Genomic DNA, 17,857 nt, shown 5'->3' on the forward strand with positions numbered 1-17,857 from the left:
GTGTAAGATATTAGAGTGTCTAACAAAGGATGAGGGAAGGCTCAGAAAGGACTAGAAGCAAGAAATGGAAACCCATCTGTAATGCAGTTGGTATTCTCCTCCTCACTTTCTTATTCTGTGCATTCTCTTCCTCTGCTGGTTTTCAATCCAAAAACCTGGTTGCCCACAGATTCCAAATTAGTTACACAGAAACTAACTTTATGTTCAGTCAATCTCAACTTCAAATTTCTGGGTGAGAGAATCTGATTGGGCTTGATTGCATCAGGTGTCCATCACTGGACAGGTCAGCAATGGCCAGACGAAAAAGTATCATGTAGTAGAAGTCTTGCTAGTAGGAAGCCATTCCTTTTCACATGACAGAGAAGAGGAAGGGGGAATCATCTCAATGCATATTGAGATAAATGCAATATATCTTAAACTCTAATTCAAACTCCAATATAATATGTCCAAGTGATTCCTAATGATCTCTACCTTTGTTTTTACCACTTCAAACTCAGTATCTTTAACATTGAACTTAGCTGCTGTAAAATGCTCTCAAGTTTTCCTTGATTTTATCTTAAATGTTCCCCATTGCCTTTGCCAGCTAAGCACAAGCTATGTATTGCACAACTACAGGAGGCACCATTCACATACCCATTGCCATCAAGTTGATTCCGACTTATAGTAGCCGTATAGGACAGAGTGGAACTGCCCCATAGGGTTTCCAAAGAGCAGCTGGTGGTTTCGAACTCCACTTCCTGGAGGTGTACGACATGGTGGCCCTGACCACTACAGAGCTTAGAATCTCATCTGGGTTACTGCAATGACCTCCTCCTGGTCTCCATGCCTTCTTGATTCTGTTCCCACAGCTAGGCCAGAATAATCTTCCAAAATCACCATTTGGATCTTATTATTCCCATGCTCCAGCATCTTCATTTATTCTCAGGAGCTCAAAGAATCTGATTCAAATGTCTTATCCTTCTGTCTACAGTCTTTTACAGTAATACCCTATAAGTCTTGGTAAGTCTTATCTCCTAATACATGTTTCTTACACTACAGCTGCCATGGGCTACTTGCTGATCCCTGAACTCACACCGTACTTTCCCCATTCCTGTGTCTTTGTTCAGTCCAATTCTTTTCCCAAGAATAAACTTGTGGATATCTAAATCTACTCTTCAAGGCTTAGATCAAACTCCATTGCCTCCCAGGAATGTAAAGGATGGAAATGATGGTTCCTTTTCTAAACTCTCTAAAAGCATCTTAACCCCTTTTAGCATGCACATCACATCCTGCCCTGCATCGTATTGGTGTTTTGGTCTCATCCCAGTGATATAGTAGAAACTCCTGGAAGGCAGTGGCCATATCACTGACATCTTTAATTGCCTGAAGTTTCTACAACAGACTCTTATACCTAGTACATATTTAATCCCATTGCTGTTGAGTTGATTCCAACTCATAGTGACCCTGTAGGACATAGTAGAACTGTCCTATAGGGTTTCTAAGGCTGTAATTTTTACAAAAGTAGACTGCCACATCTTTCTCCTGTGGAGCAGCAGGTGGGTTCAAACTGCCAATCTTTCAGCTGGCAGCCAAGCACGTAACCACTACACCACCAGGGCTCCTTACACATTTAATAGGTATTGGCTATTTGTGTCTCTTACTAGTGTGAAACTTTAGATGTGTTGTTAGTCTTTGAGTTTGTGTTCTTATCTAAAAAATGGGCTGGTTAGGAGAAGGGAAGTGGTGGTGATGACCAATAATATCTTCCCTGTTTTCTTTCAGATGAAGTGATTGACATGGAATCCATTTTAAAATTATAAAAAGTCAGTAGATAAGAGATGTTACCAGTGTTGTTAATCATTCCAGGTAAGCTTCGTTGAAGGCACTGCCCCTGGGCGGGAATGAAGTGTCCTAGGGCCCAGCAGAGGTCCCTGGATGGCACAAATGGTTTGCCCTTGACTACCTACTGCCAGGTTGGAGGTTTGAGGCTTACCCAGAGGAAGAAAGCCCTATAGATATGCTTCTGAAAAGATTACAGCCAAGAAAACCCTATGAAGCTCAGTTCTACTCTGTAACACATGGGGCCTCCATGAGTTGCAATCAACTCAACTGTAATGGGTTAGGGCCCAGCAGAGGGATAAAGAAAGACTTGTCTAGGGAAAAAGAGCATGGAATTGATGGCATGCCAAGAGCCAGATTCCACGGATAAAATCACAGGCCATCTCTGCAGCCTCTCTCTGGGAGGATGCAGGGATGAAGTCACAGAATGGGAACTAGGGAAACAAACCAAGTGAGGTGGTTGAGTTAGAGGGTGAAGGTCAGCCCTGGAGAAATTCTCTGAGTCATTAGGACAGAAAGGTGAGAACTTTAGGGAATTTGCAGCCTCCACAGCGGTTGAGAAGGGAACAGGTGAGCTCGCGGGACAGTGTAGATCCTAGTGGAGGTCACTGCCTGGTTTGCAGGTCCATTCCCCTGTGACTGGGAACAGAGGCAGAGAGTGGGAGTCAATAGAAAAAGTCCCCAGTTTCTCCCTGGCTAAGGACATGGATCTGGCTTAGAGGACAGCAATATAAATATGAATTGCGGTCCAGTCCAATTTCTCAACACCACCTTATCAATGAAGACAAGCACGGACACTTGGCTCAGAATCTAGGGAATTCCCTTAACCTTATGCTCAGTTGCCTGTACTTTTGCTTGTTTTATGTTATTAAATACGTCTCTTGGACATTTTTTTTTCCTAAATTTTATTTTGCTGTTGTTGTTGGGAACTATACATAGCAAAACATACACCAATTAAACAGCTTCTACATGTACAATTTAGTGACATTGATTACATTCTTCAAGTTGTGCAGCCATTCTCACCCCCATTTTCTGAGTTGTTCTTCCCTCATTAACATAAACTCACTGCCCCCTGAGGTACCTATCTAATCTTTCCAGTTGCTGTTGTCAATATGATCCCATATAGATAGTTCTTAAAAGAGCATAATGCTCGAGGCAGGCCATTTTTACTAGTTAAACTAAATTATTGCTTGGTTTTAAGAAGACTTCAGGGATTATTTTTGGTTTAAGTCTTAAAGATAATCTCAGGGCAATAGTTTCAGGGCTTCATCTACCCTTCTTGGATCCAGAAAGTCTAGAGTCCATGAGAATTTGAAATTCTGTTCTGCATTCTTCCCCTCTTCCTGGACATTTTAATGATAAGTTGGAAAATGTTGTACATGGCACTACAATTACTATTTTATCATTCTGAAAGCACCTCCCTATTTCAAAAGAGATGTTACCCTAGGCCACCAGTCTAAGGTTGAAGTGGGAATGCAGAATGATTTCCTTCTTCTGAGGGTGTTTCTGGGGTATCAACACTGCTACTGCCGTTCTTAGGACCTCCACTTGGGGCTTTGTGGCTCTTCTTGGCTAGCTGCCCTGACATTGCTTATCGGCATCAACAGCCTCCAAATAATTTTTGTTTTGTTTTATTTTTTTTTCAAGGCATTTTTAAAAAATTTTACTTTAGATGAAGGTTTACATAGCAAACAAGTTTCTCATTAAACAATTAATGCCCATATTGTTTTGTGACTTTGGTTGCCGGCCCTACAACACGTCAACACTCTCCCCTTCTCGACCTTGGGTTCCCCGTTACTAGCTTTCCTGTCCCTTCCTGCCTTCTTATCCTTGCCTCTGGGCTGGTGTGTCCACTTAGTCTTGTTTTGTTTTATGGGCCTGTCTAATCTTTGGCCAAAGAGTGAACCTCAGGAGTGACTTCATTACTGAGCTATAAGGGTATCCGGGGGCCATGCTCTCAGAGTTTCTTCAGTCTCTGTCAGACCAGTAAGTCAGGTTTTGTTCTGTTTTGTTTTTCTGAGTTAGAATTTTGTTCTACATTTTTCTTGAGCTCTGTCTGGGACCCTCTATTGTGATCCCCGTCAGTCAGTGGTGGTAGTCAGGCACCATCTAATTGTGCTGGACTCCAAATATTTTTGATCATGCATACCATCAAGGCAAAAGTTAAGCTCATACCCTCGTTTTGTGCGTATTATTTATTAATTATATGGAGTACTGCACTAATACCGTATATTAGTGCATTGGATTATATATTATTTAAAAAAAGGTTGCTGTTGAGCTGATTATGACTCATGGTGACCATAGACCAAAAATAAGTACAATTGGGTGAGATTAAAAATAAATACAATAAAAGTTCAATATTTATCCCACTCCCCCAGAGGTGACGTAAGTGAAAATTCTATTTTTCTTTTCTCCAGTAAACTCTCAGCTTTGGGAATTTCTAAGTTGTAACTCAATGAGTATTCAAGCTGTGTTTTTCTGGCAAGCCAAAGAGAAAGGCCGAGTAAAAAGAAAAAGAGTGTAAACTTTGTTTTTGTACCCGGAGAAAAAAAGTTGAAGAGATTTTCAAGGTAGTTATTGGGAACAGAGCAGTTTGATGGCATGAGGGGTTCCCAGCAGGATAAGAGCTCAAGAGAAGGGAAAGAAGAAAGGACAGACAGAGACCTCCGACGTAAAGATGGGAAGAAAGTATAAAAAGACCAAGAGACCACGTGCGAGCGGGCACTTCTGTTAAACGAGTATTAGGAGTGGTTTCGTGGTAGTTATTTATATTCGGAGTACCTGGATGGTGCCAGTGGTTAATGCACTCAGCCATTAACTGGAAGTTCAGAGGTTCGAGTTCACCTAGAGGCACCCCAAAGAAAGGCCTGGTGATCTCCTTCCAAAAACTCAGCCCTTGAAAACCCTATGGAGCACAGTTCTACTGTGACACACATGTGGTCACCATAAGTCGGACTCAACGCAACAACAACTGGGAAATTTATGTTTCATCATTCTGAAATTGCATCTGCTTGTTAACTTCACATTTTGAAAATAATTAAGTGCTAAAATATTTTAGCCAGAATGTTTCTTATTTAGGAAATCACGAGATTCAAAATGCATGCCAGAGTTTGGCTTCGGATACTGATTTATCAATTACGGTTTCAGTTGGGAGGTAATGTGATAATATTGTATCATTTTCTACTGAAAGAGGTTTTGCCGTCTGCGGCCTTGAGCCTTGGTTAGGTGCCATCAAGTCTACATTGACTCATATCCACCCCGTATGACGAGTAGAACTGCCCCGTGGGGGTTTCTTGGCTGTAATCTTTACAGAAGCAGATCGCCAGGTCTTTCTCCCATGGAGCCACTGAGTGGGTTCAAGCTGCCCACCGAACCATTGCACCACCAGGGATCTTTAAGACTAGGAATGGAAACACTCTGTTTACCTTCTCTAAAACTTTTCCTAGTCACTTGCCAGCCACAGAGAAGTGAATTTCATTTTTCTCACTTTTATGTACAGGCTGTCTGTATATAATTTGGCTCACTCCAAATTTTTAAGAATCAACTTAGAAATCTGCTATTTTGAACAGCATAGCATCTAAGCTAGCTGAATGTGGATGCCAGGTGAAGGTCCTGCAATCAAGACATTACTGTAGTCCACACAACACTGGGATTGTTAGGCTTGATTGGCATTGAGGGACCCAGGGTCTAGTCCCAGTTCTCATGGACTTTAAACCTAAGTGAGCTACTTTATCTCTTGGAGTCTCAACTTTCATTCCTGTGAAATGAGGTTACTGGAATGTGTAATTGCTAAGGTTCCTTCCAACAACAAAATTTCATAATATTACCTATCATTTATTACCTATAAAATGCCAGGCGCTGTGTTAGTAACTTCACATATAAAATTTTAACGAATCCTCACAACACCCCATTGATAATTATTGTCTCCATTTTACTGATAATGGAATTGAAGCTCAGAAAGGTAAAGTGACTATTCTGGTAAATGATGAAGAGGAAAAGGAATCCATTTTCTGTGTGACTCCAAGACCCAAGCTTTTTCCATTGTGCCATATTTAGGTGACGTGGAAGGAGATTAGATAATAGCTTGACCACAGTCATCTGGCTTATACAGGGCAGAGTTGGGATAAAAGATCCTGGCTTTGGAGCCCCTGTACTACGTGGTCTCCAACAGATCAGAAGTGATGAGCACACTGGAAATCTCTTATTTTTGCTTCCTACCATCTCTACCCCTTCTCCTCTGGAGGAACTCGTCCTATGTTGTTTAGGTGGGCTACTCAGCTCCCACTCTTGGCCATAGAGGTTGGCTGGCCATCCATGCCCTTGGACCAACAATTAGAACATGATCCAAGCAGGGCTAATCAATATTTCTCCATGAGGTTTAAGGTATAGCCTCTTTCTCTGAATTCTCAAGTTGTATTGACAATGTTGGCTTCAATGTCAACAGATATATTGCCATCACATGGAGAGGGATTTTTGAGGATGAAACCAAGCAGAACACAAGAGACAGAAAGGGCCAGATACACAGTTCAAACTTCTGGATCTTGTGCCCAAATTAGACACCCTTTGGGATTCTCTGATCCCTTCCTTGCTGAACCCAGTTTGAGTTGGATTTCTACCATTTGTAATGAAAGGCTCCCGATGAACAAAGGTGTTGGGGTGCTGCAAACGGTAGACCTAAAAATGTGGAATTGACTAGGTCAATATGGGATTATAAGCAGTGGGGCCTTCCCACCTCCAGATGAGATGAGCAATTCCTGCCCTGCAGTAGTGTGACATCTCGTTAAATTGCTGCCTTGCTTCAAGGGACACAGTAGCAGTGGCGGGGGCTTGGGAACCATGGTTTCAGGGGACATCTAGGGAACTTTGACATAACAAAGTTCATTAAGAAAATGTTCTGCATCCCACTTTGGTGAGTGGCATCTGGAGTCTTAAAAGCTAGCAAGCAGGTGGCGCCAAGATGGAGAAGCAGTCAGACACTTCTGGTGATCCTTCTTACAACAAAGACCCGAAAAAACAAGTGAAATGATTATATTTATGACAAGCTAGGAGCCCTGAACATCAAAGGCAAAGTTAGAAAACAGACTGAGCGGCAGGGGGAGGGAGAGACAGTTCAGAAGCAGAGAAGAGTTGCTGGACCTGAATTGCTGGGAACCCTCAGGCACCATTCCTGGGAGGGACTGCAGCAGGCTGGTGGAAGCATTCAGCTGCAGTTTCCTCAGGGAGAATCAGCCGGCCTCACAGCCTACTCACACCTCTGGAACCAGAGAAGAATGGCGCTCTCAGCAAAAGCTAAGTGCTTGCATATATTTTACTGTGCCCTCAGCCCGTAAGCTGGCTTCAGTGGTTGTCGATTTCCCTGGGCCTGAGATAGGGCCTGCTGAGCACTCTGAGTCATTCTCCTGGCCTTGGAGAAGGAATAAATTCACAACCGAGGGAAAAGATAATCTGCCAGATCCACTAACCTGGGGAGCTCAGGACAGAAGCGGCTCTCCAGACAAAGATTAGACTGGACTATAAGGCATAAAATGATACTCACAAAGAGTGTGCTCCTTAGTTCAAGTAGATATATGAGACTAAATGGGCAGCTCCTGTCCAGAGGTGAGATGAGAAGGCAGAAAGGAACGGGAACTGGTTGAATGGACGGGGGAAGACCAGAGTGGAAAGAAGAAGTGTGTTGTCACGTTATAGAGAAAGCAACTAGGGTCACATAACAATGTGTGTATAAATTTTTGTATGAGAAACTAACTTGAACTGTAAACTTTCACTTAAATCACAATAAAAATAAATAAATTTAAAAATTGTTGACTTGTTGTGTGTTGGGACTCAGACAATGAGATAACTATGGCTGGAGCTTTAGGGCACCAAACAGAAAAACATGGGGTGTTAGAGTTTGTTGGCCTTTTTGCAGCCTAAAGTCAAGTCTCATAAAAAAAAAAAAAAATGCATTTTTTGATGGTGGGCTCTTTGAAAGCAGAGAAGTAAGATGATGCTTTGCTAGAACTGGTATTTTCTGCTTCTGGATAGAAATCCAAGATGGTAGAAGGTCAGATGCAAGCCTTGCAGAGTTGGAAAAGTCAGTGCCAGCAATGACAAGAAAGTAAGAAACATAGCAGGGAATATGAAATTGAGCCTTGGGAGAAGTCTGGTTCTCAATGTCCCTCTGAAGCTGAGATCTCAGGCCACTGATGCCCTACCTGACAAAGGTACATTATCTAATGGGATGTAGACTGGAAGCAAAAGGCATGTCATCTGCCTCCCAATCCCATTCTCTTGCTTAATATTATACAAATCAGAGACCAGGTTGGAGGCCATAGGGTGGAGGACTGGGCAGATGGGTAGAGCAAGGAGGCTCTTTACCCACAGGCCAAGGATTTATTTATTTATTTTACTGTGCTTTAGGTAAACGTTTACAAAGCAAATTAAGTTTCTCATTAAACAATTGACACACAAATTGTTTTGTAACATTGGTTGCCAACCCCGCAATGTGTCAACACTGTCCCTTTCTCCACCCTGGGTTCCTTGTTTCCATCTGTCCAGTTTTCCTGTCCATTCCTGCCTTCTCCTTTTTGCTTTTGGGCTGGCGTGCCTATTTAGTCTCATATGCATGATTGAACTCCAAAGCATGTTCTTCACATGCTATTGTTTGTTTTATAGACCTGTCTAATCTTTGGCTGAAGGGTGAACTCCAGGAGTGACTTCAGTATTGAGTTCAAAGGGTGTCCAGGGGCCATACTCTGTGGGTTTCAGGCCAAGGATTTATTTTTTATTGTGATTTAGGTGAAACTTTACAGAGCAAATTAGTTTCTCATTAAGCAATTAATACATAAATTGTTTTGTGACATTGGTTGCCAAACCTGCAATGTATCAATGCTCTCCCCTTCTCCACTCCAGCGCCTGTGTTTCCATTCGTCCAGTTTTCCTGTCCCTTCCTGCCTTCTCATCTTTGGTTTTGGGCAGGTGTGCCCATTAGTCTCGTATAAATGATTGAACTATGAAGCATGTCCGTCATGTGTGTTATTGTTGGCCTTATAGACCAGCCTTCAGTATGGATTGCACCTCAACATAAAGAAAACAAAAATCCTCACAACTGGACCAATAAGCAACATCATGATAAACAGAGAAAAGATTGAAGTTGTCAAGGATTTCATTTTACTTGGATCCACAAGCAACAGCCATGGAAGCAGCAGTCAAGAAACCAAAAGATGCATTGCATTGGGTAATTGTGCTGCAAAGAGCCTCTTTAAAGTGTTGAAGAGCAAAGATGTCACCTTGAAGACTAAGGTGCGCCTGACCCAAGCCATGGTATTTTCAATCTCATCATATGCATGTGAAAGCTGGACAATGAATAAGGAAGACAGAAGAAGAATTGACGCCTTTGAACTGTGGTGTTGGAGAAGAACACTGATTATACCATGGACTGCCAAAAGAACCAACAGATCTGTCTTGGAAGAAGTACAACCAGAATGCTCCTTAGAAGCATGGATGGCGAGACTGCGTCTTACATACTTTGGACATATTGTCAGGAGGGATCAGTCCCTGGAGAAGGACATCATGCTTGGCAGGTTACAGGATCAGCGGAAAAGAGGAAGACCCTCAACGAGGTGGATTGACACAGTGGCTGCAACAATGAGCTCAAGCATAACAACGACTGTAAGGATGGCTCAGGACCGGGCAGTGTTTCATTCTGTTGTGCATAGGGTCGCTATGAGTCAGACGCGACTTGACAGCACCTAACAACAACAACATAGACCAGCCTAATCTTTGGCCGAAGGGTGAACCTCAGGAGTGACTTCAGTACTGAGTTAAAAGTGTATCCGGGGGCCATATGCAGGGTTTCTCCAGTCTGAGAGACCAGCAAGCCTGGTGTTTTTTTAATTTGAATTTTATTCTACATTTTTCTCCCACTCTGTCTGGGACCCTGTACTGTAATCCCTGCCAGAGCAGCCTGTGGTTGTAAGTGGGCACCATCTAGTTGTTCTGGGCTCAAGCCTGGTGGAAGTTATGGTGGTCGTGGTCCATTAGTCCAGGCCAAGGATTTAGATGTAAGAAACGTGATCTTGTAAGATTTGTAGCTTTGACTACTCACTCGTGGAGCTGACAGAACGAATTTACTGAAAGCCTAGCAAGATTTTAAGGAATATTTTCTCGTCAGTGAAATCCCAATCAGACAAAAAAAAAGACCTGTGATTACCAAGGCAACCACGAAGCCCCTGAACCTACACCTACATGAACTAGGAGGCAAAAAAGGAATCATCTTCAAAGTCCCACTTGACCGTGAACACAAAGGAGATTCAACTAGTTAAATACTCCAGAGAACAGAACAGGGGACAGCCAGATAGATTGCCTAAAGGACTCCTGCCTTGCAGAATATGATTTATCTTGCGGACAAGTGGCTAACCTTGTTTCTCAATCTTCCTTTGCTCAATGAAATTGTAAAGCAGTTATTGCTCTTCAGCCATGTATCTTGGGTGTGTTGGCGGTGGTTAAATTAACCTGGAATCCGTATGTCGAGAAATTTCCATGCAGGATTGTATTTGAATTAGAGGAATAGGTATGATCTAGATCCTCTGACCTTGGAGCTGCATCCAAAAACTCGACTCTTCTCTGGGTTGTCTCCCTTTGGAGAGGTGGAGGGTTGAGTACATTGTCAGTTGTATATGTTATTGTTGCATTATGTTGTGCAGGAACATTTTTATAACTGTGTGAGTGGGAAGGGGTTACATCTGCAGGTCAGGCAACTAAAATATGGACTACAGTCAGGGGACAGCATGTTGGCTTGATGGGAAGGGTTTAAGCTATAGCCGTGAAAACATGATACGATAAAAAGTACATTGGACGAATAATCAAGAAATGGGCCTCACCTATCCAGAGACCAGAAGAACTAGATGGTGCCTGGCTCCCACTACCAACTGATCTGACTGGGGCCACAATAGATGGTCCTGGATAGAATGGGAGAAAACTGTAGAACGAAACTAAAAATTTTAAAGAAAAGGCCTTACTTACTGGACCAGCAGAAACCTGGAGAATCCCTGAGACTATTGCCCTGAGATACCCTTTAAACTTTGAACTGAAACTACTTCCAGAGGTCACCTTTCAACTAAATAACACATTGGCTTCTAAAAAAGAAAGAAAGAAAGAAAAATCATCTATATGAGACCAAATGATCAACATCTACCCTAAAGCAAAGGAGAGGAGGTGGGGAGGGGGGAAGTGAAGTAAAAATGTTAGAAACACAACAACCAGAACAGAAATAACGAGAATGTTGATGCAAGGTGGAAAACGTAACCAATGTCACTGAATAACACGCATACCAAAACCACCACTGCCATTGAGTCTATTCCGACTCATAGCGACCCTAGAGGACAGAGGACAGAGTATAGAGATTGTTAAATGGGAACCTAATTTGCTGTGTAAACTTTCACCAAAAACTCAATGAAATATTAAAAAAAAGAGAGAGAGAGAATCAAGAAATGTGGGATACAGGTTTAAGCCCCCTATGCGTAGTCTTTCCGGGCATTTGTGGGGCTGGGTCAGTTCTCTCTGATTTATGGGAATATAGACATCAGCATAGATTCTGACGTTATGTTGCTAAATCATGAATTAGCCTCAGGCATGTAGCTGCTGACTTAGGCCACCTGGAGCAGAGGCCTAACCTCCAGACATCTGAACTTACCTTTAAAGCCATGGGTGTTTCGATGATGTAAAGATCCACGTAATCAAGCTGGAGGACCTGGAGCGTCTTCTCTAAGGTTGGGCGGACCATCTCTGGCTCCTGCTTTGTAGCCCACAGCTGAAAGAACAAAAGAGGGGGAGTAAACGAATATCCACACCATTTTACAATCACGTACCCCTTAGACTCAACTGTTTGTACCACCCAGGGCTCCAGATTGTGCGTATGCATGTTTTATTACATACAGCACATTACTGACGTTGCGTATTTATACATACGAGGTTGTATACACAACCAGTAACCTGAACTTTTTTGGGCCATTTAAAGGATTTTTTGAGGATAACTTGGGCACCTTCTTCCTTTAAGCTGACTTTAGCACCTACCACTGTAAGAAATGACTCTACAGTATATTAAGCTAAAGAGTGGCATGGTGGACCTGGCTAAGCCAGGCCCATACAGCCCATTGCTTGGCTTGTGACCTTATGGACTTGTGTTTTGGCTTAGGTCTGTTGGTTTTTGCAATTATTAAACAAAACCCATTGATTCCAAAAATCGATTTTTTTCCCCTGGAGGTAATTACACTTACTCGAATGTTTTTTCTTAGCCCTCCTTTCACGCCTCCAAATGCTACTGGGCTTACTACCACTTTTCCCAAAATAATGAATAGCCTGATAATACAAGAATAGTGAAAACCGTAATTCTTGTGACTTTGGTGTCATCTTACATTTACCTTTAAAAAAAAACACAAACTATTATTCTAAAATACAGTATACATATAAGAGTACAATTATTTTTCCTTATTTATTTATTTTTTTTATGGAGAGCCAGCTGTTCCAGAACCATTGGCTAAATGTTTACTTCTTTCTCCCCGGACTTGCAATGTGAGCGCCTTCAGGTTTCACGCATATGCCTGGGGCACTTTCTGAGCTCCCTCTGCAGTTCTATTAGTTTGTTTTTCTAGCCTGGCACGAACGCTAAAGACCAGTAAAAAAAAAAAAAAAAACAGTTGCCATTGAGTTAATTCCAACTCATGGCGGCCCCATGCGTTTCAGAGCGGAACCGTGCTCTGTAGGTTTTTCAGTTGCTGAGTTTTTGGAAGTAGGTCGTCAGGCCTTTCTTTCAAGTGCCTCTGGATGGACTCAAACCTCCAACCTTTCGGTTAGCAGCCAATCACACGAACCATTTGTACCACCCAGGGACTCCTGCGCACACATTAACACTACACCGTCTTAGTAACTCGAGATTGACAATGAGCCTCGGTTTTAGTGAAGAAAATGTCTCTACCTTGTTCTTCTTTAAGAGAACCTTGGTCATTCCTGGTTCTTTGCTCTTTACTCTTCCATATACATTTTAGTACCTACTTTCTCAAGTTTCACAAACTAACCTTTTGGGATTTTTATTGGAATTGCTTTGAATTTATAAAGCCATTTGGGAAGAACTGACTACTGCATGACGTTGAGACATCCAATCTAAGAACATAATGTCTCTCCAGTGTAAAATATGTGGCACAAATGGTTTGTACTCTACTACTAACCTAAAGCTTGGCAGTTCAAACCCACCAGCGGCGCTGAGGAAGAAAGGCCTGGTGATTTGCTTCTGTAAAGACTACAATGAAGAAAACTCTATGGAACTACATGGGGTTGCCATGAGTCAGAATCTACTCAATGGCACCAGGTTTTGTATTGTTTTGTTTTTTAAATATATTTTAAAGGTTGTTACATCTTATGTTAGATGTATTGCTAATGAACTTTATATATTTTTAAATACTGTTGCTACTTCTAATGCTATTTAAATGCTATTCATTTTCTAACTGATTGTTGCTAATACATAGGAATAAACTGATTTTGAGGTATAGATTTTCTGTCTAGCAACCTAGCTAGATTTTTTTTAGTAATTCTTATCTGTACATTCTTTTGGATTTTTCCATGTAGATAATCATGTCATCTGTAAAGCACAATTTCTTTCTTTCTGATACCTGTGTCTTTTAATTCTTTTTCTTGCCCTCCCCCCCTCACCCGCCCTGGCTAGGATCTCTAGGATAATGTTGAATGTTGTTGTTAGCTACCCATGGCGACCCCACGCACAAGAGAATGAACGCCGCCTGGTCCTGTACCATCCCCGTGCCCCATGATCAGTTGTGGACCCATGGCATTTTCACTGGCTGATTTTGAGATCGCCAGACCTTTTTTCCTACTCTGTCTTAGAATAAAAGTGTCACTAAAGCCTGTTCGACATCATAGAAACATGCAAGCCTCACTGACAGACGGGTGGTAGTTGTGCGTGAGGTAAATTGTCTGGGAATTGAACCCCCAGCCTCTTGCATGAAAGGTGAAAACTCTTCCCCTGAACCACTAATGACCTCAGAGATGTGGTGAAAGGGGCACTTGGTCTTTTCCCCAGCCTTAAATGAAATTTTTTATAACTTTTATGATTAAATATGATGCTTGTTGTAATTTTTTCATTTGATTTTTTTTTTTTTCTCTGTACATACCTCTTGTTTGGTAAGGAAGCTGTTTTCTATACTTACTATATAATTTTCTAGGAGATTTTTAGTTTTTAATTCATAAATAGCTGTTGTATTTTATCAAAAGCTTTTCCTAAAAATAATGATATAATTTTTAAATTTTAATTTTTGGGAAATCACATCGATGAATTTTCTGACATAAATGCAACTTGATGATAATGTGTTATCGTTTTTATGTCATTGATAGATTAAGTCTGATATTTTTGTTTATGATTTTTGGATTTATGTTCATGGTGAGACTGGCCTGTAACTCATCTTTCTCGTGCCATCCTTGCTGGGTATCAAGGTTATGCCAGCCTCATGAACGGATTTAGAAAGTTTCTTCTTTTTCTATGCCTGATGTTGTCGCTGGGTGCTGCCAAGTTGATTTTCGGCTCATGGCAGGCTCATGTGACAGAGTAGAACTGCCCCACAGGGTTTTCCTGGATATATTCTTACAGGGAGCAGATCGCCAGGTCCTTCTCCTGTGGAGCCTCTGGGTGGGTTCGAACCACCAACCTTTTGGTTAGTAGCCGAGTGCTTAACCACTGCTCCGCCAGAGCTCCTTTCTCTTTCTGATAGCGCTACATCAATGAAATTGTTTGTTCATTGAATGTTTAGTATAACTGGCCAGTAAAACATCTGGATCTGGCATTTTCTTTACGGGAAAATATGTCCTGTTAACACAATTCTTTTGTAATTATAAACCTCTCAGGTTTTAAAATTTCTTCTTAAGTAAGGGAATTTATTTTGCTAAGCTTATTTTCCTAGAAATTTCTCCACTTCATCGATGCTTTTAAATTTATTGATATAATATTATTCAAAATATTCTCTGATGTTTAAAAACGTCTTTAGCATCTATAGTTGTGACCCTTATTTTATTCTGAACATTATTCTCTGTAATCTCTCTCTCTCTCTGTTTTCAGGAGGCTCCCCAAAGGCGGTCAGTTCCGTCATTCTTTTCAAAGAACCAGCTTTTGGGTTTTTTTGATGTTATCTAGTGTTTGTCTATGTTTTATTCCCTTTAAGCTCGGCTCCATTTTTTTTTTTTTTAATATTTCTTTTTTTCTACTTTATTTGGGTTCATTCTGTGGTTTCTTTCCTAACTTCTTATAAAAAACACTTCACTGATTCTTTTTCTTTCTATTCCAAACAGAGTTCTGCATTTCCTACTAAGAACTTAGCTGCATTTTATAAATTTCTTATATTGTATTTTAATTTTTGTAGGGACTAATTTCTTCTTTGATTTCTTTTCTATTCATGTATTACTGAGAAATGTGCTGTGAACACAGAATATGTGTATATATATGTATGTGTGACCAAAAGGTCAGCAGTTTGAATCCACCAGGTGCTCCTTGGAAACCCTATGAGGCAGTTCTCTTCTGTCCTATAGTGTTTCTATGAGTTGGAATTGATTTGACTGCAACGGATTTTTTTTTAATATACATGAAACTTGTGAGAGCTGGAACTCGATAGGACTGCCTTCTTTTTCCATGTCTCACAAATTTTCCCTTTAACAGGGTGCAGTCTTACCACTTTTCCATCACTTTCTATTGAGAACCCTACCTCATAAAAAACCAGTGAGTTTTCCTTCTCTGATAGGTTTTCACCTTACACAGGTTCCAGCTTTCGTGGGTTTATTTAAAATAATATCAACACTCTTGGATATCCTACCCAGGTTAAGAAATAGAACCTCATTATAATAAATAGAAGTTCCTTTTATCACCACTCTTGTTCAATATTGTACTGGGAGTTCTACCTCAAGCAATAAGGTAAGAAAAGGAAATAAAGAGTAACCCAAGTGGAAAGGAAGAAGTAAAACTATCCTTATTCACATGACCCTATACATAGAAACCCACACGTGTCTGTCAGTTTGTTGTACTGTGGGAGCTTGCATGTTGCTGTGATGCTGGAAGCTATGCCACCGGAATCCAGATACCAGCAGGGTCACCCATGGAGGACAGGTTTCAGCTGAGCTTCCAGACTAAGATAGACTAGGAAGGAGGACCTGGCAGTCTACTTCTGAAAAGCATTCCGCAGTGAAAACCTTATGAATAGCAGCAGAACATTGTCTGATATAGTGCGGGAAGATGAGCCCCCCAGGTTGGAAGGCACTCAAAAGATGACTGGGGAAGAGCTGCCTCCTCAAAGTAGAGTCGACCTTAATGACGTGGGTGGAGTAAAGCTTTTGTGACCTTCATTCGCTGATGTGGCATGACTCAAAATGAGAAGAAACAGCTGCAAACATCCATTAATAATCGGAACCTGGAATGTACGAAGTATGAATCTAGGAAAATTGGAAATCGTCAAAAATGAAATGGAACACATAAACATCGATATCCTAGGCAGTAGTGAGCTGAAATGGACTGGTACTGGTGATTTTGAATCAGACAATCATAGTCTACTATGCTGGGAATGACAACTCGAAGAGGAATGGTGTTGCATTCATCGTCAAAAAGAACATTTCAAGACGTATCCTGAAGTACAATGCTGTCAGTGATAGGATAATATCCATACGCCTACAAAGAAGACCAGTTAATACGACTATTATTCAAATTTACGCACCAACCACTAGGTCCAAAGATGAAGAAATAGAAGATTTTTATCAGCTGCTGCAGTCTGAAATTGATCAAACATGCAATCAAGATGCATTAATAATTACTGGGGATTGGAATGCCAAAGTGGGAAACAAAGAAGAAGGATCAGTAGTTGGAAAATATGGCCTTGGTGATAGAAACAATGCCGGAGATCGAATGATAGAATTTTGCAAGACCAACGACTTCTCCATTGCAAATACCTTCTTTCTCCAACGTAAATGGTGACTATACACAGGGACCTCACCAGACGGAACACACAGAAATCAAATTGACTGCATCTGTGGAAAGAGACGATGGAAAAGCTCAATATCATCAGTCAGAACAAGGCCAGGAGCCGACTGTGGAACAGACCATCAATTGTTCATATCCAAGTTGAAGCTGAAACTGAAGAAAATCAAAGCAAGTCCACGAGAGCCAAAATCTGACCTTGAGTATATCCCACTTGAATTTAGAGACCATCTGAAGAATAGATTTGACGCATTGAACACTAGTGACCCAAGACCAGACGAGTTGTGGAATGACATCAAGGACATCATCCATGAAGAAAGCAAGAGGTCATTGAAAAGACAGGAAAGAAAGAAAAGACCAAGATGGATGTCACAGGAGAATCTCAAACTTGCTCTCGAAAGTCAAGCAGCTAAAGCAAAAGGAAGAATTGATGAAGTAAAAGAACTGAACAGAAGATTTCAAAGGGCCTCTCGAGAAGACAAAGTGAAGTATTAATAATGACATGTGCAAAGAGCTGGAGATGGAAAACCAAAAGGGAAGAACATGCTCGGCGTTTCTCAAGCTGAAAGAACTGAAGAAAATATTCAAGCCTCGAGTTGTAATAGTGAAGGATTCCATGGGGAAAACATTAAACGACACGGGAAGCATCAAAAGAAGATGGAAGGAATACACAAAGTCGTTATACCAAAAAGAATTAGCCAATATTCAGGCATTTCAAGAGGTGGCATATGATCAGGAACCGATGGTACTGAAGGAAGAAGTCCAAGCTGCTCTGAAGGCATTGGCGAAAAACAAGGGTCCAGGAATTGATGGAATATCAATTGAGATGTTTCAACAAACAGATGCAGCGCTGGAGGTGCTCACTCGTCTATGCCAAGAAGTATGGAAGAAAGCTTGCTGGCCAACTGACTGGAAGAGATCCATATTTATGCCTATTCCCAAGAAAGGTGATCCAACCGAATGTGGAAATTATAGAACAATATCGTTAATATCACATGCAAGCAAAATTCTGCTGAAGATCATTCAAAAACAGCTGCAGCA

General features: G+C 41.3%; 1 protein-coding gene across 1 annotated transcript in view; it reads right to left on the reverse strand.

Annotated features, from left to right (window-relative positions):
- Window positions 1-17,857, reverse strand: part of AKR1D1 (aldo-keto reductase family 1 member D1) — a 112,474-nt gene that overhangs the window by 16,180 nt on the left and 78,437 nt on the right. The window contains exon 4 of the mRNA XM_003420220.4: window positions 11,492-11,608. Within this exon, the coding sequence (XP_003420268.2) occupies window positions 11,492-11,608 (117 nt within the window). The remainder of the gene's footprint in view (window positions 1-11,491; window positions 11,609-17,857) is intronic.

This window comes from Loxodonta africana, chromosome 8 (genome assembly GCF_030014295.1).
Source record: "Loxodonta africana isolate mLoxAfr1 chromosome 8, mLoxAfr1.hap2, whole genome shotgun sequence".
NCBI classification, from domain to species: Eukaryota; Metazoa; Chordata; class Mammalia; order Proboscidea; family Elephantidae; genus Loxodonta; species Loxodonta africana.